General features: G+C 38.0%; 2 protein-coding genes across 3 annotated transcripts in view; one reads left to right on the top strand and one right to left on the bottom strand.

The window, feature by feature from the left end:
- Positions 1 to 3,404, bottom strand: part of LOC139115898 (uncharacterized) — a 34,427-nt gene extending 31,023 nt beyond the window's left edge. Inside the window, exons 1-2 of one of the 2 annotated variants that reach the window (XM_070678319.1) lie at positions 3,194 to 3,404; positions 195 to 1,515 (exon numbers count right to left, since the gene is read on the bottom strand). In XM_070678319.1, the coding sequence (XP_070534420.1) occupies positions 564 to 1,487 (924 nt within the window). In that variant the 5' untranslated portion in view covers positions 1,488 to 1,515; positions 3,194 to 3,404 and the 3' untranslated portion in view covers positions 195 to 563. Of the gene's footprint in view, positions 1 to 194; positions 1,516 to 3,193 lie in introns of those variants that run through there. The other variant, XM_070678317.1, reaches the window with a different exon arrangement.
- Positions 3,405 to 11,225: 7,821 nt separating this feature from the next.
- Positions 11,226 to 21,518, top strand: LOC139115900 (uncharacterized). The gene is made up of 5 exons (XM_070678320.1): positions 11,226 to 11,377; positions 13,314 to 13,437; positions 14,620 to 14,808; positions 16,951 to 17,118; positions 18,503 to 21,518. Exons 1-5 carry the CDS (start codon positions 11,228 to 11,230, stop codon positions 19,315 to 19,317), a joined length of 1,446 nt encoding a protein of 481 aa, XP_070534421.1. The 5' UTR covers positions 11,226 to 11,227; the 3' UTR covers positions 19,318 to 21,518.
- Positions 21,519 to 24,049: the final 2,531 nt, after the last annotated feature.

Below are 24,049 nucleotides of genomic sequence, written 5' to 3' on the forward strand. Positions count from 1 at the left end.
CGGTAAGAAGTTCTCCCCACGAACATAGAGATAAAAATAATTTTAGCCCCACTTTCCCTCCTACGACCCAACTGCACGTTTACAACGCTGCAGAGTGGTTTTGGAAGGGTTCCGGCTAAGGGACACCTCTCCCTTTCTGGCGGTGCTGAGCGATCGAGCAACGATTATGGAAAAAAATGTTGGAAATACTAAACTTGAAAATATAGCAACCAGTATCTCTGATATGAGTCTCGTCGCTTTTATTTGCAATCTTATAATCAATTCTTGTAATTAATTACAAAAAATATATTCTTTGTAATTGATTACAAAGACAGGAAATCATAAGGAAGAAGAGGAAATTTTGTGTGACCTTCAATAAGTTCGTAAGTTGGTGTCGTCCTATCATCTTCTAAAATACATTTTATTGAATCACGTGATGGCATACATCTTGCTTTAAATTCTCCTCTCAACTTTGAGTAACAAAAGACAGCTATTTTCAAAGAGAAATATCCCTAATTATTATCGTAGCCACACAGATCCTTTGCGAATGCTAGTCACTTGTGAAATGGTCCCTAGCCATTCACTTAAAAGATGTCTGGCGAACCGTAATATATATATCGGCACATTTCTCCAACTGCCGTGTTCAGTCTTCTAATGTTGTCCGGATTAAATATGGTGCCATTGCCAACATTTGCACGGAACTTTCGAAACCAAACATGAATAGTAAAGTGGCCGACTTTCCAATTGTAGTTGTTCAGAAAGAGTTTCTTCCATTCTGTGTAGGGAGGGTTGATCATGCTTTGCGGTTCAATGTGTAACATATGTTTATGTTTCATAGCTATAGTATGCTGATTTCTCACCGACGAGCAGGCCCAGCATTTGCTATTATAGTTTTCATAACTTTTATAGTAGTGTTTCAAAAATTGTGAATGTTTGCTTGCTAGTATTACACCGTTGTTCAAAATCTTGCTTTCCGGTCTGCCGACCACGTAGTCATAGAAACGGAGTGGTTCCAGCGGCGCCACCACGAAGACGTCGGTGTCTAGGTAGACTCCGCCCCTCTCCATCAAAATCTGTAGCCTAGCCACATCAGCAGAGTGTTCCGGCCATTTGGGATTTAGATTCTTTTTGAAAACTTTTGTAGGTCGGCTCCTGGTCTCCACATGTAAAGTTGGGATGAGTTCCTTGGCTTCAGCCCACCATTCTCCGCTAGGTTCACAGTCTGTGTAGAAATATATCTTTTCCGCTTTCATCACCCTGTGGGCACTGAGCATACTGATCAGGTGTTCAAACTTGAACGGATGACAGGAAAACCAGATAAAATGTGCTATGTTCGGTACAACATAGTGATCCTTTGGTTTCAGGTATCCAAACTTTTCTCCCCATTTTTTCGATGCTGCTGTGACATTGTGTGTTTTGAATTGTCTGTCGAAAGAGTCCAGTTTATCCCGTATCGCTGCACCTAAGATAGATCCTTTGCTCTGGACGTGACGATATCGCTGATACATTAACTGGACTCACATTGCGACCTGCATACTGGGCAAACAAATAAGAAACAAGACAACGTGAGTACTATATGGCTGAAAAACTATTTTCGCACAAAGCAAGTAGGTTTCACACGATTTGGTATTTCGGAAAAAGATTGACACTAGAGAAATATGGTATCCTTACTATTATGAGAATAAATAACAAAACCTGTGCACCAGGGTCTGTAAAATTGTCACAATAAGACAAGAAAAAACAAAACAACAAAGTTGCCGGATAAATGTTATTATTGTTATTTATGGCCATAATTTCCTTTGTTTTTTGTTTGTTTTTTGAAGGAGATTGTTTTTTGTTTTGCGTAAAGAATAGGCGTTTTTTATTTGTTCTTTGCGATGTAGAATAGGGTGTTATGAGTGAGTATGTTTCGGATTGTCTATCTATACGCTAAGCTGTGTTATATCGTATGTCATATTTGACTAACATGTTACCTGTCTTAACAACCATTTTGAAAATAAAGTAACATTTATTCACAATTATTGACTTTGAAAGTACATATATCTACCATCAACATTAACGCGTTATGCATGTCTACATAACCGTAAATGGAGTAAAGCAAACGAAATATGTACAAAGAATGTTCTGAATGAACAAAGTGGCAATTAACATAATGTCTGTAGTGCAGGGTAGGCGTCAAATGAGTTCAAACTGCACTACATCTTTAATAAAGATTTGATATCAGTACCACTCGCGCCATCAGGGTCGATGCCTACTGAAAGAACAACAGCTGCACAACACGGACTTCTCAAAAGCCAGTTCTTTGTTTAACACCTAGCTCACAACTGAGACTTGCCTTATTCCAGCTAAAGCTTGCTATGGGAACCTGTCATTTTCACGCCGCTTGCACAATGTGAGGCAGCGAGCCTTTTATAGCATTGCCAAGGCAAGATGTTGATGAGAAAGACAGAACCAGCACTCAAACTATAGTAAAATGACATAAGACGACAGAAATATGCACACAATAATCGTCACTTTCTCACACGATATCATTGTACTATTAAACATAAGGCTGTTTGACCGGGTGACATTTATTTTGAAATCAGGTAACCCTTAAGTGCTGTGTGAAAAACAAATATGATCCCTCCAAGATTGACAGATCCGTCGCTCCATCGAAGACTGTCCCAGAGAGCGCCCTCGAGCGACGAATCTTTCAATCCGGATCCCTCCCGATCTTCCTTGATTTTTCCAGCCCGTTTCGGGTTGTAACAACTGAAAGCTCCCAAGAGATATTGCCAACAGATATGTGACTGATCATAATTCTGGCTAGTACCTCGGTTCAATTTTTAATTTGGCCTCTCTGAAATTAAAATATTCATAAAGTATGGAATATTTACCGTCGTCGCAATCTATACCTGATGTGTTTCCTGATTGCGATGTCTGGGGTCAATGGCCAAAGATACACTGACAGATGAAAACGCGATTATACATTGTTGACTGTGCTTATCGAAACCGTTGCGTCTGAAGACCTGTCCTACTCATGGTTAGTTTCGGCATTTCCACTATTCGTTCATATCAAGTGTCTTCTACGAAACCCCTTCATGCCGAGCCACAACTCGTCTAAAACTATATGTAATAACCGCTGCGTAACACTGAGTAAATATACAAAGTGTCATGCTCTGAAGGTGTCCTATTATATATATAATCCCTTCACTATATGGGAAGGGTAACTCACCTTTGGCCTCAGAGCGTTCCATCGAGATTTCTGCCCGGGAATGTTGTAATAAACCACAGTCAGTACAAGGAGTGCTATGCATATCGGCAAGGCCATGCAAACGTAGTTTGAGGTTGTCCCCAGTTTCATCTTTCCTGTCGGCCACAAGGTGTTCCTCGGTCGCAAGTGTCTCCGCATTGAAGCGTCGAACATGGTGCACTTACTGATGATGTATTTGGTGACATTGAGGCAAACAAAGAAATCCGTGACGTAATTGATACATTTTAAAGATTAGGGCGTATTGCCTGAAGTTTGCATGTTATCAGCATGTCTTTATAATCTGATCCTTATCTGTTAATTATTATTCCGGATGGAAAGGTACCAATTACGTCCCCTTTGAAGAGCTGATTAAGGCTGCATATACAATATTAGTGAGGGGCTGGAGGAATTCAGGGGGTGTGAAAATTCTGGGGGTCATAAAAGGGGGAACTGGGAGGTTTTATTCTGTGTGTAAGGCGAGGTTTGAAATATTTTGGTCCCCTATATTTTTTAATATTTTCAGATTCCATAGTTTGGCAGGTAATGAAATGAAAAGTAAATAGCATTTTATGTCATCAGACCACGGTCCCTCCACAAAAAGGGAGGAGGGAGGGAGGGAGGGAGGGAGGGACCGTGATCAGACGGTTCTAACGTCGGTAATAATTAAACAGAATTTTGAACCATTTTATCGCATTTCAAGACATATTTCGAAAACATCTAAACTTCTAAAGTAGTATGAATGTCATTGAACTTTCATAAGAAACCCAATTAGGCCTTGTAACGGGGCAGAAGCTGCAATTATCGATAATTGTTTAATATATGCATTTTATCAAATACAGTTCCTTTGTGCCTCCCTTCGGCATGATGAAACATGCAATATTCAATTTGTGGACACACGGTCCCTCTACTGTGGTAGACAAGGCCTGTATATTAAACACTATTGTTTATAATTGAATTAATGTCCACACTTAAAGTTATCAATGATACAAAGCACAGTACACGTCCACAGGCTGTGTTGGCAAGCTGAATACAGTTACTGGACAGATCAACGTGTTTTGAGAGTACAACAAAACACAGCACTTTTGCCCTGAAGAAGGCAACTTGTGTGTTGCCGAAACGTCGGTAATTTTTAAATAAAGATCATTAGAAGACAAGGAGTACTGGTTGAACTGCCTTCTTTATTAATTTATCTACACAGTTGATAAACTGAACAACAATACTGTCAAAATTGTCAAAGTTAATACACTACTGCCCTACCACTGCCTACAGGCAGTGTCACTGTCACTGCAAGCGACCGGTGATCTGACTCTGATGTAGTTGCAGAAGAGGTTGGGTCATATGACGCTCATGACATTGACTTTATACTTATACACAAGATCAGGCCGGAGAGCAAACACATGGAAGACCAGGAGAATTGACAGTTATCAATAAACAATGGGCAAAAGAGACAATAGGTGTATCACTGCCCACAAAATAGTGTTGACTATGGTACACAAAAAGAGTGCATTTCCTTGAATGCATCGGTGCAGCTTACTTCCATTTCTACATGGCTACCTGTGTATGCCATATTGCAATGCATACATTGTCCATAATAGTAGTGTAACAAAGATAATGAATAGCACGGTTAAACTTATTTTTCTTTTTCAACATTATCTTGTGCATAAAAATCGTTTGTTTTTTTCATGCTGAAATGGTTTAAACTCATTCTCACAGCGTGAGTATGAAAATGCAGCTGTGTTATGGTATATTGATATTTCGATTAATAGCTAAACTGACATGCAACTGACAGCGATACAATTGTACATAACCCACATTCAAATTGTGTTGGTAGGCTGAATAATGAATATTTTAACATGATAAGATGTAAAACAAGAGATTGGAGTTAATACGAAACGCAAAAATACTGAATAGTATCAAAATTATATGTTTTTAATAGTGTTTGCTTAAGTATGTACGATCGGAAAAATTCCAACCATTGTCATAGTTTTGAATTAGGGATTTTTGAATTCCAGCATATCAGAATAATCAAAAATTACCAAATAACGAAAAGCACTTAAAATCGATAAGCTTAAAACCATTCACTTCAAGTTCATGCAGTGAGTGAAATGTTCACATTTTCATCGTACATTACAGAAAATTAAAACTTTGAACAGTAAAGATTCTTAATTTAAATGAAAAAGTGTGAATAACTGGAATAATTTATATTTTTCACTAATTTACTATTTTGTCAGCCCAAAGTTCAGAGATTAAAAGTTTTATTTGATAAATTTTTTCAATCCTTCCAGTAATGTCAATTTTGTAAAACTTTTATAAGTAGCATCTGGTCCGTGAGTTGTACTTTTAAAAACATAATTTTTAGGGGAAGGGCTCCTGGCTCAGTTTCACTATTTGTCAAACCGTATAGCCAGGAATTCACACGTTGTTTTCTCGTGATCCTCATTTTGGGTGTTCTTCAGTAGGTACCATTGACCCGGTCAGATTTGGATTAACTCAAGTCGGCTTAGACTAATAAAACCAAAAGTGCACTGATACATTTAAAAAAGAATCAATTTGAAAACTTGCTGAAGAATATGGCTCCACAAACTGCTGACAAACATTTCTATAACAACTACACAATATTTATACGTGCGTGATAAAAAGGCAGTATCGAACATCTGCGCAATATATGTTTGTTTCTTCTTTTAGTACATCCCTGATAAATATTTGGCTATATGATAGTGTAGAGGTTGGGCTTGAAAATTTTTAACATTTAGGTGGGGAATTTGAATTTTTTGAGGCCACTGAAGGGAATCTCAAAAAAAGGATTTCAATCGCGATTCCTCCAGCCCCGAAGGCCCCCCCCCCCCCCCCCCAGTATTTGTGAGTACAGCCTAAGGTCGTATGCTCTTCAAAAGTGAAACATTTCCTGTTTTGATGAAGTTTATGACATACGTTGGCTATCTGAATAGATATGAAACGGACTTGTCCGGCCTGCAAATAAAACTCCCCGTTCCAGTCGAAAATAAACACAAATCCTACATTCAGTTACCTCATTCGATGCGGAAGGCTCTCTGCTGTCCAAAAAGACCACTCATGTTACGATAAAATGAAAACTTTTGAAGTAATCTGCAGCGTTTTGACAAAATCAGTGTTTCTGGTGTCAACTGTTGTAATAACGCAACTCATTATCACAATGGGACGCCGTCCGCACCGCTGATCAGTCCGCAGACTGAAAAAGGTGAATTTCAGTCTGATGCCGTCGATGGCGTTGCTCGTGGACCAAAAGGTCTTTGAACGACGAACATTCCAGAACAAAAAGGTAAAGGGGCAGGGTTTTATCAGCTTTTATCTCTGACAAAAATTGACTAATTGTGCACAGATTTCAAAGGAAAACAAGTGACTAAGATCACATTCACGATCAATATCAACAACCAGTATTAAATGCAAGAACCAGGGATTAAAGACTGTCCCTAACATTATCATATAGTTGGTTCGAATTCGTGCGTGAAAATAGAAACAGAGATAAGTTACCCCCAAACTTTACTTTATTCATTAACTCGTTTCTATTCCCGTCTATGAATCAGCAGTTGACGACCACTAGCTGCATGTGTTGAGTTCTAATTCAAACAGTAACTTTCTCTCAGTGATTCGAGTCTTGTTGTGAATGCAATGACAAGTATACTTCAGTGGGGTCAACAAAATAATATCTGTCAAAAGTATTTATTCATTAAAGGGTATTAATTGCTTTTTAATTGAGTGTGATGTGAGCCCGGGAACGAGGATATTATTACCTTTGGTCGACTCTCAGCGAGATACACGGGCCGAGCCCTCATCCTTAAATATGTGCGGCCATTTCCGCATATGTTAAATACACTTCACTGACGGTGACTGAAGGCAGGCAATTTGACCAACCGAGATCGGTTCAGTCAGCCCGCCGTGTTCCACAACTTCACCCGCTGAGCTCGGTTCAGTCAGCCCGCCCGCCGTATTCATCAGTCCGCCGTGTAACGTTCATCTTTATCGGTTAACTAGCTGAAGCTCGATGCAGATTTGAGGTAAGCTAATAAAATGGATAACCTATTTGTCACGGTCACATCAAAGTTACCTCATATTCGTACATAAGTTTCAAGAGCTGTGGATCTAAATTTCTTGCTGTATTCTTTGTTGTGCATGATAATCTGGCTTTTCAAACATTCCCGGTGTTTCCTCTCGATGCTTTATTTCACTTCTGAGGCTACAGTGGGTTTGCTTTGTGATGGCGTATCTCACAGTAAGTGAGGCTACCCACAATTCTCCATGATCTTTACACGCACAGATCACTCCCTGAACTGAAGCAAATTTCTTCTGTACACAGAACACAACGGTCCATATTTCAAAATTCTGGCAACATAGTTCTGATAATCATAATTTTCTGACTTCTCACTGTGAATAATAAGAAGATCAACCCCTTTTCCGCGGAGGAGATAGGAATTTTGTAATTTTGTCGACATAGAGTTTTGACAGCCATACACAATATTTTCAAGAAACTAAGGGAATAAGTTGCATCTGTGTTGGCAAAAAGAAAGGGTATTGATTTTTTTAATGTTCGTAACAAAGGAAATTTGCATGTCTGACAGGTGGTATGATGAGACCATCTTAGTTGCTGATAACTTTATCTTGAAAAGTGTGCAATTTTTAGCACCTCCAAACACTGACTTCTCATTCAATTTACTCTTGAATTTTAAACATAATCAATAATTTTGGAACATAGTTTTAACAAACAATCCTGAACTTAAATTGTAAGTTAAAAATTGTTAAGAAACTGATAAAATTGAAAAAGCCTTCAGCAAAAAATTTCTGAGTTAACAAATCAAGGAGAACTGTCGGTAGCCTCACTTACTGTGTATCTGTCGGTCTGCAAAAGGCAACTAGAAAATATGCAAAAACCGTGCCTCTCTGACAAGTCGAAGTCATAGCTTTTCTCATCACACACCGGAGTGAATTGACGGGCATAAGAACATAGAGAAGGCGAGTCGTCAATCCAAGGAACTTTTAAGGAGGTTATATATATATATATATATATATATATATATATATATATATATATATATATATATATATATATATATATATATATATATATATATATATATAAATATATATATATATTATTATAATAACTAAATGATGAAATTCGTGGCTGGTACGATATATAATAGGCAAGTATGAGCCAACGTTGTAATTCAAAAACACCGACACCCCCCCCCCCCCCTACTCGTATTGAACATTTCAAAAACAAAACATGCCGACTCCCTTTCAGCAGTCAACAACTGGGTGGACAACACCCCCCCCCCCCCATGAATCCATCGCCCCCACCAGGCTGAAGAAACTGACCAGTCCCTTTGATGATATATCCATCGGTGAGTTCCGTGTATAAATGAGATTTCTTATCAGTTGAGATACCTCCGAGTAAAAAATAATTGATTGATCTTGGCGAGATACCGGATTTGGAATTCCTGTGTTTCGGGTTTCCGTATCTCCTGAGTCAACCTTTGGAATGTCACCAACGTGTTAATGTATAAATACGTTACAGAATGGACGATCGACAAAAATTGAGGTCCGGAAAGGTCGCGGTACAGCAACAGTGGACTATTTCATTCCATGTATTTTGATTGTACCTAGCACAAGACCACTTATTGATTTCCCATAGGGCACCTTAGTAGCGTTGAGCTCATTTTTTTTCTTTTTCAAAACATTCAGCGGCACGAATCCTCTTGGTGTAAGGTCAATGCCACCTTGACTATTGATGAACTTTTCGTGTGGGCAAGTCCATAGGAAATTGGAATATACGATGCAACTAGCGCCCTCAGTGGTGTTTTTGCCAAAATTCAGGCTCATTGATAAGATTTCCATGGGCCTCAGTAAGTACCACAGAATGCTATAGCCATCATATACATTTTGCATTTGTGATTCAAGCAGGCAATTATCTTTATAAATATGCTTCAAATTAAATCTGAACCAAATAAGCATCCATGAAGATTTCAAAACTTAAAGATCCGCACTGTTTTTCCCCCGAAGTGTCTTCGTCCGGGTAACGAACCCGGAAGTGGTATTGTGACACGTAGTTAGCGATCTACTGTATCTGCTGTGTATCCGAACCTCTCAAAAGTGAAAGAAGATGGTTTATTGGTTTTTTTTGTGTCATGAAAGAACTTCTTGACATCGACTATGAACTCGTGTCACGTTAATAGTGTTGGATATGAAGTATGATAGAGTTGGATATGAGTCTTAAATTCAACCCCTGCCATACCAAACTTTAGAGACCGGTAAGCTTATTTCCAATTCCAAGGGGCAGCCGTTAACTTATCGGCATATCCGGGCGGCGTATCTATCCAGTAGATATCAGCTGCATATCTATTTGGTAGACAACAGGAATTACTTAAAGGCATCGTTACAGTTTTCGGCTCTGTCTCTAAACGCCGTTCAAATTATGTTTTCTGGACCCATCTCTCAGCATATTTCAAAGACTTGAGGCATGAAAGTTTTTGGAACAATTCAAAATTGATAGGAATCTAGTGGCAAATTACAGTGACTTCCCCCGTTTTGAAAAGAATGTTTCTTATCGCATAATTGTGGCAGAATTTAGCCTCACGACATCTGACAGAGTTGTCAAATGCTGAGTACAAAACTTTGACGACTCAATGGGCGGTTACGTTTGTTTGTGTGTTTGTCTGTTTGTCTGTCTGTCTGTTTGACATGAATCCTATGTCATAACTCTGTGCTGTAAGGTTACCCCATTGAATGCATCAGATGGATTTAATGAACCGTTTAGTACAGGGCAAACTGCGAACCCCACATCTCCATGTTTAGCTATCAAATAATCGAACAGGTTATAAGAAATGCAACTCATTAAAAAATCATATTTGCATCTCTGATCACTCTCGTAATTAACACGTTATAGAGGGACTGAAACTACACAGGAAAAATGATATTTGCATTTGCATAAAGACAAAAGTAGATAATCAATATTCTGTTTCCAAGTTTTCAAATTTCTTAACATTAATCTTCGTCTAGTCGTCTAGCCGTCAACGAACAATTTACATGGCAAATTTACTCACCTGACTATATTTATTTATTTATTTATTATTTTTTTAATTTTTTATTTATTTATTTATTTAAGCATACTTTTTCCAACCGTCTAAAATTTGAAGGAGAATAAATTTGCATTTTGATATGTGTAAACCGTTATCATGCATTGTCGGAGGGCACTGGGAATTTTTCTTGGACCAAGTAGCAGGCCGACAATAACTTTGCCGACTCATCATTTAAGACATGACGAAATCTTGCGATTGTTGCTCCTCTCAGCACATGGATTTTCAAAATAATTTATGCGAAGAGTTCCCTCCCATCTGAAAAGAGGAAAGGAATTTAACCAAAGAAATGTTTAAACACGTTACATGTATTGGTCTAGACTAAAACACATTTCAAGGAGTGCAAGGGTACACTGACCATACGTCCCCAGGCCATCACAATTACAGGACAGTAAACGCATGCGCAGAATTTGCTTCATTGACATATATGTGATCAACCACAAGGTGTAACCATTTGATGTGTTCTCCATAAGTCACAACAGTGACGCTTGTGTGCCTCTAACAGGCAATGGCGGAGGTGAAGGGAAATATTAGCTTGAAATAGGAAGCAAACTTAAATTCTCTCAAGTCTGAAGTGAGCCAAACGATGCTTAAAGGGAGGCGGTCTTCGGAACTGTGCATGTGTGACTTTCTTTTTTACAAACAATGTATTTCATGCATGATATCTAGATGCATCACGTCAACATGGCTGTAACATTTAAATTTTATGATATTCATTGTTAAAAAACATTTTTTTACTTTCATCAATCGCCAACGTACCCTAGATACAGTGTATACATCGGTCGCAGGGGTCCCTTGCAACCTTTGAGCAGAGTTCTGACAACTGCCTCCCTTTAATATCTAATGAACAAAGGGTGTCTTTTATGAGGAAGAAACATGCAACAATTCTGTGTTCCCCCGACAGACAATGGCGGAAGCGAAGAGAAACGTTATCAAATGGACCAAGACAAAGTACAGTTTGAAGAAATTCACAAAGAACTACAAGTTGCCACAGATTGTCAAGGTGATGAGTGGTTGGTGTGGTAACGACGAAAAAGAAACAATTTCCAGCGGTCAGGTGAGTACTAGTATAATATGGCACAGTAATATCGTATCATTATACTCTTTAAAGCCCACATGCGTCTGTTTGACAGGTAAGGGTTTGACCAGTTTATGTTGGAGGAAGTAATCATAAATTTAAAAAAATATAGAGCGAAAATTGCTTTAAAATGCTATCTTGGGGGATCGCTAGAAGTTTGAACTAAAGAAAGCATGCAATGAAGAATCCGAGAAAGAACTCAAATTTTGTAACGTGAAAACATTGCATGTACGTATATATACTGAGACCCCCCCCCAGGTCTAACTGATCATCCCTGAGATTCTTACTAGTACATTTCATAACTATCGAGATAGTTCGCGCCTGGGAATTAAGAGACTAAAACTTTTGCCCAATTTTTCCCAAGGGAAACTTCAAACCATTCCCTTTTGAATGCAATCACAAAAGTTTTGGGTAACCATGCAAAATTTAGTACTTGAGAAACAAATTACCTGTTCACTCGAAATTCAAAATGGCAACCATCTCTGTCTTAACTCGATGGGCAAAATAAATCTTTTTGATTTTCACATACCTGAGCTGGTGAAAATTTCATTTATTCGAATGAGCTTCAAAATGAGTCCCAACAAGTGGTCGTACAAGTTTGCGAGTCCGAATATCTGTGGATTTATGCACGCTCGCATCTATTATAAGCACCTCCTGAATCAATCAAGGTCCAATACAGAGCATGTGCACCGGCTAACTCGAATATTGTACGACAGTTACCAATAAAAACAAATAAAATACCTAAGTAGCTAAGGCCTCCAAAGAATTTTAATCAGTGCAGATAATCATCGTCCACTTTGTGAAAGCTGACAACATAGCGATGTGTGTCTTCATCATGTGACAAGGTTGAGTCTATTGAACCAATGTAAGACAATTGCAACGTAGTCATCATCACAGCTGTTATCGGGCAGGTGAGTGCAGCGTTGCTTGGTCGATCGAAGAGGCCCGGGATCGAAGTGTACGGTGAGGCCGAAGGCCGAACCTTTGTACGAGTTGGCTACAGTGTACTCTTCACACCATCGTCTGCTCGCACGGGTCCGTTACTTCCCACTGACTACCTGATTACGGTGAGCATCCAGCTGTCTTGAGACCTTGGCAAGCCAAGATGTCTTCACACAAGTACTGTGATTAGACCCTCGGCTTCACACTTCGATCCCGGGCCTTAAGTCAACCAACGTCCCTCTACACTGTGGATCGACTATCCCAGCAACGCTGCACGCACCTGTATGTGCTGCAGAGGGAACCTGTTCTAATAATGTATACCAGATTAATTGTCGTTTTTTGAACAGTTCACTACATATCTGCACTCGCGATCTCTCCTGGTTGCCAAAATCTCGTGGTATGCTAATCGCTGGGATGGCTTTGGTCTACTTATTGTTTAAGGAAGTATGCGCCTCGAAAGTGAAAGACTTAAACTTTTGCTCGCAATTTCCTCACTGAATCTTTCAACCACTCTCTTAATCAAGAATAAAAATCGAAGTTCACCGTACAAATTTTGCTATAGTATAATTAGAGAAACAAATTACCCAAGATTTACCGTTGTTTGAAATTTCGATTTTCGAAAAATTAAGACGGTGAAAATTTTCCTTACACCGAGAGCTTTAAAATGAGCCCGACGAATTGTAAAGGTTTTAGAGTCCTTAATTAAATGTCTGTCCCCGAGGCGCGTTCTACCTTAAACAAATCGTACACGCAGTGGGAAATACGTTTTTATTGAGGAAAAACCTATGGATATTCTGTAACGAGTGAGGGCGGTATGCAGAAACAAGAGATGTTGGTAGACATATGTAGTAAATCTATACAAGGACAAATGTTAATAATTGAGCAAGACAAGCGGTTATTGGGTGAACAAGTAGAATTATTGAGAGATTTTTTTTAAAACAGCACACCATAATACACGTCTTTGTCATTGCAGATTTTACGTGTAGCTCGGAAGTTCAACCAGACACGAGTTGTTGCCGAAGATGGTTTCGGACGACATATTAGTATTCCGAAAGATTATCGATTGAAATTCAATGTGCTTCCAATACGTAAAGATGGTATGGCCAACTCTGTCTCTTTGTTGTGCTTTGTTTGTTTGTTATTTTTTAAATCGACTACCGTCAGGAAGGAATATTTGGGAATATTAGGATTGTTAGGGTTTTCCCTCTACTCAAGGCATTAAGTTTATCAGCTCTCTATGTTTTTGTTGTTGTTATTGAGGATGCTGCTGTTTTAATCGATTATAATCAGGAAGGAATATTTTGGAATATTAGGGTCTTCCCTCTACTCAGCTTATCTCTTGAATTCGACGATGATCTTACCTGTAATGTAAATAATCGCTGATGGTGTCATTTGTGATTTTAAGGAAGAACGCGCCTCGGGGATAAGTATACGGATTCTCAAACTTTTACAATTCTTTTCTGATCTACCACTTGTGGGGGTTTATTTTTAAGCTACTGGTGAAAGAAAACTTTTCACTGGCTTAGTTTTCAGTAATTCGAAAATTTTATTCTTCTCCACAGACGTGACAGGGATGGCAACCATTTTGAATTTTCAATATCCGTAAATCTTGGATTATTTGTTTCTCTAGTACAAAAATTTGCGCTGTGGCCCCTGATTTTTATTCTTGATTTTGAAATAGAATGGTTGAAAGATTCCTTTGAGTAAAAGATAAAGTCTTTCACTTTCGAGGCGCATACTTCCTAAAATGTTGTTCGGCTTTCCGTGCTACAGTACATTTATATGTATGTGTGTGTATGTATGTATGTATGTATGTATGTATGTATGTATGTATGTATGTATGTATGTATGTATGTATGTATGTATGTATGTATGTATGTATGTATGTATGTATGTATGTATGTATGTATGTATGTATGTATGTATGTATGTATGTATGTATGTATGTATGTATGTATGTATGTATGTATGTATGTATGTATGTATGTATGTATGTATGTATGTATGTATGTATGTATGGATGGATGTATGGATGGATGGATGGATGGATGGATGGATGGATGGATGGATGGATGGATGGATGGATCTATCTATCTATCTATCTATCTATCTATCTATCTATCTATCTATCTATCTATCTATCTATCTATCTATCTATCTATCTATGCGTCTATGCCCAACTATGCGGGTGCCTACAATGCATGCCATCGAACGTATCTGTTTATTGTGCATACCAAGGTTGAGTTGCTAAATTTTATACCTTCACATCATCATTTCAGTCAACAAGACCTACACCATTGAAGAGATCTTGAATGGATTCACCTTACCCCAGCATATACAATTTGCAAAAGAAGAGAGCGTGTTCGTGAAAGATGGCGGCAAAAAGAAGTCAGAAACTCCCTTCGGAGTTCTCAAGTTGCTGAGGACACACGAAGTCGGTTACCTTGTCTGCAACTCCATGAATCTGGGTAAGTTGTGTATTATCGCACTCAAGACAGCATGTGTTGGGAAACTCTTGACAGGTTTACTCCGAGTCAGACTATTTAGAGTGTCATCCGTTAACAAACACAATCGTAACTCTTTTAATTTTATTATCACACTTCTAGCTGAACACACAATGTCAATTCTATATTGATAAAGAAAATATTCCGAAAATTCAGCGACGCCCCTATAAGAACAACTGTTCGCAGTCTTAAATTTTAATCACTTATTGTATTGACCGTCGCGCGCTTCATAGGATTCAATGGTAACTTGTTGATGACGTTGCGGGCCACATATTCGTCATTTTACTGAAAGTGAACCTGAACTATTTTCAGCTTGACTACGTCGGGGAAATAACAAAATGTGAACTGAAAATGCTCACGTGTTTCATTATATATTGCAGTTGTGCATAATTTAAACGTTTGCTACATGTTTGCAACGTCATTGAAAGTGTTATGATCAACTTTATGAACAATATTCACAAGAGATTAATTATAAAGGTCGCTAATTATACAAATATGTAATACTTAATTTCTTTGACTGCTGTCATTGTATCACCACTTTATATAGCAAGTGTAATTGCCTTTGGTCAAGTCCTTCAAGCTAAATATGCCAAACTGTGAAGGCTGATTAGATATGCAAATTATAAATAAGTTGACATGAAAATGCGAAATTACTTTCAATATTGTTTTAACCTGGTATCACCAATGTACATAGCATGTTTTGCCAACTTTGATCAAGTAAATTCCGGTATATATTACTAATAAGAAAAGTTCATTGAATGCGCAAATTAGGAATTGGCTGAAATAAAAATGCTTGATAACTTTGAATAATGTTGTATCGAAGTATCTTCAATGTACATGGCAAGTTTCGTCAACTTTAGTCAAGTCAATTCAGATAAATATCCCTAATTAGGAAAGTTCATTAAATATGCAAATTATGAGTTGACTGAAGTGAAAATGCTGAATGACTTTCAGTAATTTTATATCATAGTATCTTTAATGTACTTAGCACGTTTCATCAACTTTGGCCCAATCAATTCAGATGTATATCCCTAATTAGGAAAGTTCATTGAATATGCAAATAAGGAATTGGCTGAAGTAAATATGCTTAATGATTTTCAATAATGTTAAATCATAGTATCTTCAATATATACCAAGTTTCATCAATTTTGATTGAGTCCATTCAGATATGTACCTAATTAGGAAAGTTCATTAAATATGCAAATTAGCAATTATCTTTGATGTCATCCCGTTCTACCTTTCATGGCTGTCATATCTTGGTGTGATCAATATTTGTAGCAAATCTCATCAAATTGTGTGCTGTCGTTCTCAATGTGTATCCGTTTTTTCTAAAATCATAAATTATGCAAATGAGCAAAAAGTAAGCAAGCCATACCCACTAAAAACTAATCAGTTTTTGCAATTTGCAAATTGAATCTATATACCAGATTTGACTCTGATCTAAATAGCTGTTTTTGAGTTGTCGGGCCCACAGACAGATAGGCATACACACGCAGACAGACAGACACACAGACAGACAGACACAGACATCGCTGCGACATTAGCCAACGTGTGTGAACATGTGAGCTAAAAATCATAAAACTACATTGGTTATACTGTTTTCACAAAATTATGTGTAAAAACTTGATAAACCATATATCAGGGATCTAAACGTATCATTAGACTGTTTGATGATGAGAATCGTTCTATTTTTAGGTAGATTTTCGTCTAACATGAAAATAAAGCATATGATTGTCATTTGTATGTGGCCCAAAAACTTTAGAGTGAAAGCTATGTAGGAGAGGCATGTAGTAAAAATATTATAGCCCAAACAAGGGACTATGTACCCTCGAAGCAGGAACCGTTTGCCCTCCTTACGTCGGGTAAATGGTCACCTGCCCTCGGGCACATAGTCCTATGTTTGGGCGGACGGATGACGTCACAAATTTCACTGGCACACCGAAGGTATTTTCCCGAGTGATACAGCGTATCCTGCGGCAGTACTACTTTGAAGCCATCGACTGAATAATTTGTCGTACATATGTAATAACATATAAAAATTATGGCTCAGGAATAACACTGTTGCCAGCCGCTGACTTTCCTTATCCACTGTTACCATGGTTACAGAGGGAATCGTAAAACAGCCGTTGATACTACCCATGTACATCACCGTAGAGGTCGTGGTAGGCGAAGGTTTGGAGAAAGGAACAAAGAAACAGTGGGAAGACTATCAACGTCTAAGAACGCAAGCCGTAGAAAGTCACGTGAACTTGCGAGATGCAAAAGGTAACGCAGGTATGTTTGGCAAATAGAACATCTCTGAAAACCTAAAACTGTTGTATCAGCATAGAAATGCTGTTCTCTGTTTTGAACGTGCGCTGATCTCGTCTTCTTTGTTGCTGGGGTCTTTCTATCAGTGTGATCCGCAAGATATTGAAATAAGCATGTCCATGAATTAGGCAGAACTCTCCTCGAAAGTGAAAGACTTACACTTTTGCTCAAACTTTCCTGGATGAAACTTTTAAACATATCATATCAAGAATAATTTCAGGGGTCACAGTGTAGAGTTTCAACAAATTTACTGAAAAAAAAAAATTACCGATATTTGACATTACAAATGGCTTACATCCCTTAGTTTACTACACGGTGCAAAAAAAGTTTTTCGATTTTAAGAAAACTAAGACGTTGAAACTTTTCTAACTCCAAGAGCTCTGAAATGAACCCACACATACACGTAGTACAAAGTAAAAAAAGCCCCTGTGACAGGCCCTGTACAGACCCTGACACAGCCCTGTGGAACAGGTCTGTGTAAGCAAATACGTTTCATTGCTGTGACAGGGGCTGATGTACAGGTCTGTATCCAGGGCTGTGGGGACAGGACTGTGTACAGTATTGTGGACATGGACCTGAGACAGGGTCTGAAATTTGCCTGTCTCAGCATTGTATTCAGGGACTGTACACAGCAATGTAAATGCAGACCTGTAATAGGCCTAGGATCAATTTTTAATGTCCTAACAATTATGCCTGTATTCATTTCTTTCGATAAAATTAGCCAATTTTTCTGAAAATATATACCCCTGAAATCTGACAGATTTTCAGACCCTGTAACTGGCCCTGTAAATTGAATTGAATTGAAATAAGCATCCCTGCACATCTGTGACTATGACTATGTTACATCCATGAAATGGCTCGCCATCATGCGATGTATGCGTGCCTATATGAACCCTGGGAGGGGCACTGCCATACAGGGAAGGTATACACATATGTACCGCGTTTTTGCCCTCCCTCATTTTTAATTCGCCTGATGTAGATCCTGCACGAGGAAATGTTGGTGAAATGTCGACTTTTGAGCCCTGTTTCTATCTCCGACACGATTTTGACCCGTCAATTTGCGGAAAATGTAGAGTGTTTACGCCATATTTGGGGCGAAGTATAGACTTATGAACCCTATTTTTAAAAAAATGGCAGAGTTTGTAATTTGTAGTTCGAACTTTGCACCTGCTTCAAATCGGAGGGGCATGCCTCAGTGACCTCCCCCTCCCGGGAGGTGGCTATGAACGTGTAAAATGTTTATTCCTATCATACATGATACAGGCTCGTATTCCACGCGTTATGTTCTATAGGTATATGTGAGCAAAAAGTCAAACCAATTACGGATTAATTTTCGGTTTTTCAACAGATATATCAATTTACGGGACAGCGGCCGTGAAAAGGGGAGCGAATTCGACGGAGAAGACAGACATGTACGAAGAAGTTGAACCGAAAATCGTACGCATCTCGACCGAGAAAGACCAACATCGGGAGCGCGAAGTAGACGAAGAGAGCGCGACAAGAGACGCTCGTCAAGATGTCATTGACGTTGCTGATTATTGCGATATGGATGAGGGTGAGAAGATACCTCCAGCGATTAAAAGACGCACTTCCAGTTTATCCTCGGGAAAATACGCACCATTGGTGGCAGAGCTGTCACAGTATCAGAGATGGTCGCAAACATCTTTAAAATACAGTCCCCCCGAGCAAGCTGGCGAGCCCACTTACGACACTGTTGAAAAAGACGAGGAAGTCAGGAGTGCTCCACCGCTTCCAGCTAAGCCAAGGCACAGTTCGATGTCTGCGGCTTCAAGGTGTGTCATAAATCCTGCATACGTGAAATATGGTCAAGCTAAACCACTCCCTGGCTTACCACCGAAGACTGCCGCTCAACCCAAACCTGCTGTCAACGCGACACAGCTACAGAGCGAGTCAGCCGAAGCAGCCGTTAGCAATTCGATGCAATTCCCCAGTGATGTTCGTGGACTGACCGTCGAACAGGTGTGCCAGTGCTTGCGAGATTTGAACTTGGGACAGTACGCCGACGATTTCCGAGAGAACGACGTTGACGGGGACTTTATGTATTCGCTGACTCCCGAGATCATGCAAGATGGCCTTGGAATGAGTCGACTGCACGCAGTAAAACTTGACAAGTTCACGAGCGGGTGGCGCCCAAAATATTAATGGAACTTCCCTTAATAACTCATCGGATTATTGGCAATCTCGGGGTGAACGTCAACGACATACTTCAGGTGAAGCAAAGGGACAAAGTGGTATCACAACAAATTGATGGCGTCATTCCTGACATAGGCAAAGCACAGTAGTCCGTAATGGCGGCACCAGAAACCGCGATGTATTGACAATACTGTGAGTACCACTTCGGTAACAGTGCCAAGGGACATATACTTTTACTTTTCTTTACTCTATTCATTCATCGGTGAAGGGCTTCAGCCCCTCTCACAGAATTTTGCATAGATAGACATAAAAGTGTGCTAGTTTGATGGAAAGTACGAAATTCCATGTAAAATGCGTGTTAACAATATTGTATTTATTTTGCGAGGAAAAAGTTCAATCATCTTATTTCTAAGTACATTTAATCCCCATTCCAATGGTAATTATGTCTTCCTAATATCCTCATATAGAAGATACAGAAATATGAAAGGCAATTAATTTTCTACAGTCATAATATTTGTAACCTCATTACAATACATACATGTCCTCCTTTCGGCTGGAAAATGAAAGTGAAGGCCAATTTCTAAGTTCAGTTTATAGTAGAAACAGCGGAAGCTAAAATTGGTTCGCAGCTGTAATTCAAATAGTCCAAATATCTTTCTGATTCAATCCTGGATTTGAACTCGCGATAAACACTTGAAGGGATACAGTCGTCGGAACTGCGCTCAGATGTCGTATGAGGAAATATTGCTGTTTTGAGAATCTTGATAAGATTTCGATTTTTCTCTACAGGGGTTCTTAAACTGATTTCTGGCAGTTTTGTAATGTACCAAATCTCCAATATCATTTGAACGTCGATATTTACATAACAACTGACATTTTTCATTTGTCACTCGAGAACATTCTTCGTCCCATCAAAGTTTACTTTGTTTGCCATTGTTACAATACTTATCACCTACAATGTTGGTTTTCAGATTTTCACCAGGCTTCGTCAATGATATTTTCAAGCAATTCCAAAGTTTCATTAACACGAAAATTTGATATCTCTGCGTTAAAAGCAACGAATTTTATTTGAATATCCTAGTCTTGAAATTTGGAACGCAAGGTAACATGTTAATTTACGTGAAATGCAACTGACATCAATATAAGTGTATATGATACATCTATGAAGATCATGTTGATAGGCTAAATACTGAATATTCCAACATGATAAGATGAGAGATTGGACTTAAGGTAGAACGCACCTCGGGGACAGACATTCGGACTCTCAAACTTTTACAATTCTCTTCCGATATACCACATGTGCGGGTTCATTTTAAAGCTCTTGGTGAAAGAAAACTTTTCACCGGCTTAGTTTTTCGAAATTCGAAATTTTTTATTTTTCTCCATAGAGTTAACACAGGGATGGCGGCCATTTTGAATTTCTAATATTGATAAATCTTGGGTAATTTGTTTCTCTAGCAGCAAAATTTGCAAGGTGACCCCCTATTTTTATTCTTGATTTTGAAAGAGAATGGTTGAAAGATTCTTTGAGGAAAGTTAGAGCAAAAGCTACAGTCTTTCATTTTCGAGGTACATACTACCTTAATACAAAAAAACACTATTGGAACTAATTTGGGATAATTTGATCTTTATATTTTTAAAATTTCTCAAGAGTTTTAAGTGCGCTATAGCTGAATGTTGCTATATTACAAATTACTCATAAAAACAAGTGTGTAACTTAAAAAGAAAAGTGGGTGGGGTTAATTTGCAGATTAAGTCGACATTACTTCACCGTCAAATTATCCCAAATTAGTTCCGATCGTGTTAAAAGCAAAAATGCTGAAAAGGTATTAAAATGATATGTTTGCTTAAGAATGTACATACTTTTAAATTATGGATTTTTGAATGAATACTGGCATATCAGAATAATCAAAAATTAAAGAAAAACCATGAGTTAACATGCTTGATTTTCTACAATGATGAAAATTGACAGTTTTTCACAAAAATCACTTAAAATCAATATATAAAACTATTCATTTCAGGTTCTTGCAGTGAATCCTCGAAAATGTTCATATTCTCAGCGTGCAATAACAGTAAATTGAAAGTTTGAACAGTAAAGATTCTTGATTTAAATGCAAAAATGTGTGAATATATGGAATTTTTTATTTTTTGACCAACTTTGCCATTGTCACATCCAAAATTTCAGAGATTAAAAGTTGTATTTGATGGCATATCAATCTTCCAGTATTGCCGATTTTGTAAAACTTAATAAGCAACATCTAGGTCATCTGTGGTACTTTTAAAGACATAATTTTTAGGGGTAGGTCACCATGCTCAATTCTTCACTATTTTGTCAAAATGTACTATAGCCAGGAATTCACAATTTGTTTTTCTCCCATGATCGTCATTTTGGGTGTTCTTCAGTGGTACCTTGGACCCGGTCAGATTAGGATTAACTCAAAAAAGCCCTCCGATGCATTAAAAATCAATCAATTTAAGAACTTGCTTAGGAATATAGCTCTTCAAACTACTGAAAACATAACCACGACAGAATAGTTATTCGTGCGTCATAAAAAGGTAGTATCGAACATCTGCGCGCAGAACTGCGCAATATACATTATTTCTCCTGTCAGTATATCCCCAATAAATATCCGGCTATATGATAGCTTGGGGGCTTGAAAAATTTGAAATTTTTGAGGCTATGAAGGGGGATCTGAAATAGAAGATTGCAACCGCGATTCCTCCAGCCCCCCCCCCACCACCACCACCACCCCCACCCCGCCCCCGTTTTTTGTATTTTATTTTTTTTTTTTTTTTTTTTGAAAATTTTTATTTTTTATTTACAAAACAGAGAAAAGGTACAGCAAAAAGACACGAAAACAAAACTGACAAAAGACAAAGAACAGGGATAGTGCTTACAAAAAAGAAGACAATCTATGATTCAAAGTACATTACCAGAGTATGCCAGCGACTCCTATACTTTTCAGTTGTATTGTTTTTGTAGGCAATGTTTCTCTCAATTTCGTGTTTTTGTTTGACCTCCGCTATATATAAATAGAACGGAAGAACTTTCTTTTCTCGTCTACACTTATACAAGAACTGTTTCCCTAATATAATACAATAATTTAAAATACAGCTGAATTCAAGGTTGCCGAGAATAATGTCACGGTTGTTTAAATTGATTGACTTCAATGTAACTCTTTGCCACCATTCTTCAAATTTGTGCCAAAAATTTTTTACAAACTTACAATCATAGAATAAATGAAACTGAGTTTCTCTTTCCACTTCACAAAATGTACACAGATCATGGGATAGTTTCTTCCATTTCATTAACCAGTAGTTTGTGGTAACACAATTATGTAATATTTTATATTGAAATTCCTTACTTTTTACATCTGTTGCAACTATTTGTGGAAGATCAAAGTAACTAGAACTGTTGTTAGCAATTTCCTGTCCAAGAACAGTGACAAGTTTGTCATTAAAGTTACTAAAATTTTGCTTGTTGTACATCAAAATGTCATACAATGATTTTGTTTCTAAAGTAAGTAGATTGTACAGCTTGTTTCCCCTGAATACGTTAAGCTTTCTTGGTTGAAAAGAAACTGCTGTGGGATTTAAAGGATATCTGTGTTTAGAAACAACAGAAACAATACCAGCCCACAGCATAAAAAGCCGTTTAGGTACACCGTGTTTTACCCAAAAGTCAAAAGGAATAAGTTTTCCATTGTTGTCATATAAATCACTTACATACCATAAACCTGCATCCAGAAAATCTTTGTTAAAAACTGACTGTCCATGAATTACAATATGTTGATTATTCCAGATGAACTCGTTCTCATCAGTCTTATGTCTTATTGCAGACCAAGCTGAAAATACATCTCTATAGAAACTTGGGAGATTACACCCCAAGGTATTGACATTATAGTTACAATAAACCAAGAAATCAGCGTTGCCTATGTTGTTGAGATAATAATTTAAGAAAAGTTTCCATCCACTTTGATTAGATTGAAAATACCTAATAAGCCATTTTAGTCTCGAAACCAAACCATATTTCTTAAATGGGGTGCGTTAAGACCACCTTTACTAATTCTACTTACAAGAGTACTTTGTCTAACTCTCTCATGTTTACCGTTCCATATAAAATTAAAAATAAGTGTATCAATTTGTTTCAGATACTTTTCTGGCAAGTTGGTGAGAGATGCAACATAAAGGAACTTAGAAACAATAAATGTTTTAACTATTTGAATCTTTCCCATGATAGTAAGATTTCTCATCTTCCACAGATTAAGACATTGTTTTGCAGACTTTATTTTCTCCTCATAATTAATTGTGTCTGCTTTTTCTGTCTCATAAGATAGACAAATTCCAAGAACACGAATTAGACCACTTGGCCATGAAATTCCTAATGGCTTGTTCTGACAATATCTATTACTACCTAACCAAAGTGCTTCAGTCTTTTCCTTGTTAATCTTCAGGCCAGAGATGTTGCCAAATGTCTCAACCATTCTGAGAAATTCTTTGGCAGATTTCACATCTGATAACATTCCAGTGGTGTCATCTGCATATTGTGCTATTTTTAACTCATCTTGACCGATTTGAATCCCCTTAATTGCTTTGTTATGACGAATGGCGATGGACAAAATTTCTAAAACAACTACAAATAGATAAGGTGAAAGAGGATCACCTTGTCTTGAACCTCTGTTCACTGGAAAGTAACCAGAGGTGACACCATTATTAATTACACAACTGGAAATATTACAGT

This window comes from Ptychodera flava, chromosome 17, assembly GCF_041260155.1.
Source record: "Ptychodera flava strain L36383 chromosome 17, AS_Pfla_20210202, whole genome shotgun sequence".
NCBI classification, from domain to species: Eukaryota; Metazoa; Hemichordata; class Enteropneusta; family Ptychoderidae; genus Ptychodera; species Ptychodera flava.

Bases quoted from the DNA above. Each gene is read 5' to 3' on its own strand.
- LOC139115900 (XM_070678320.1), top strand. From the start codon at position 11,228: ATGGCGGAAGCGAAGAGAAACGTTATCAAATGGACCAAGACAAAGTAC. The intron at 11,378-13,313 runs GTGAGTACTAGT...TTGTCATTGCAG, and splicing joins AAACAATTTCCAGCGGTCAG to ATTTTACGTGTAGCTCGGAA. The intron at 13,438-14,619 runs GTATGGCCAACT...TCATCATTTCAG, and splicing joins GCTTCCAATACGTAAAGATG to TCAACAAGACCTACACCATT.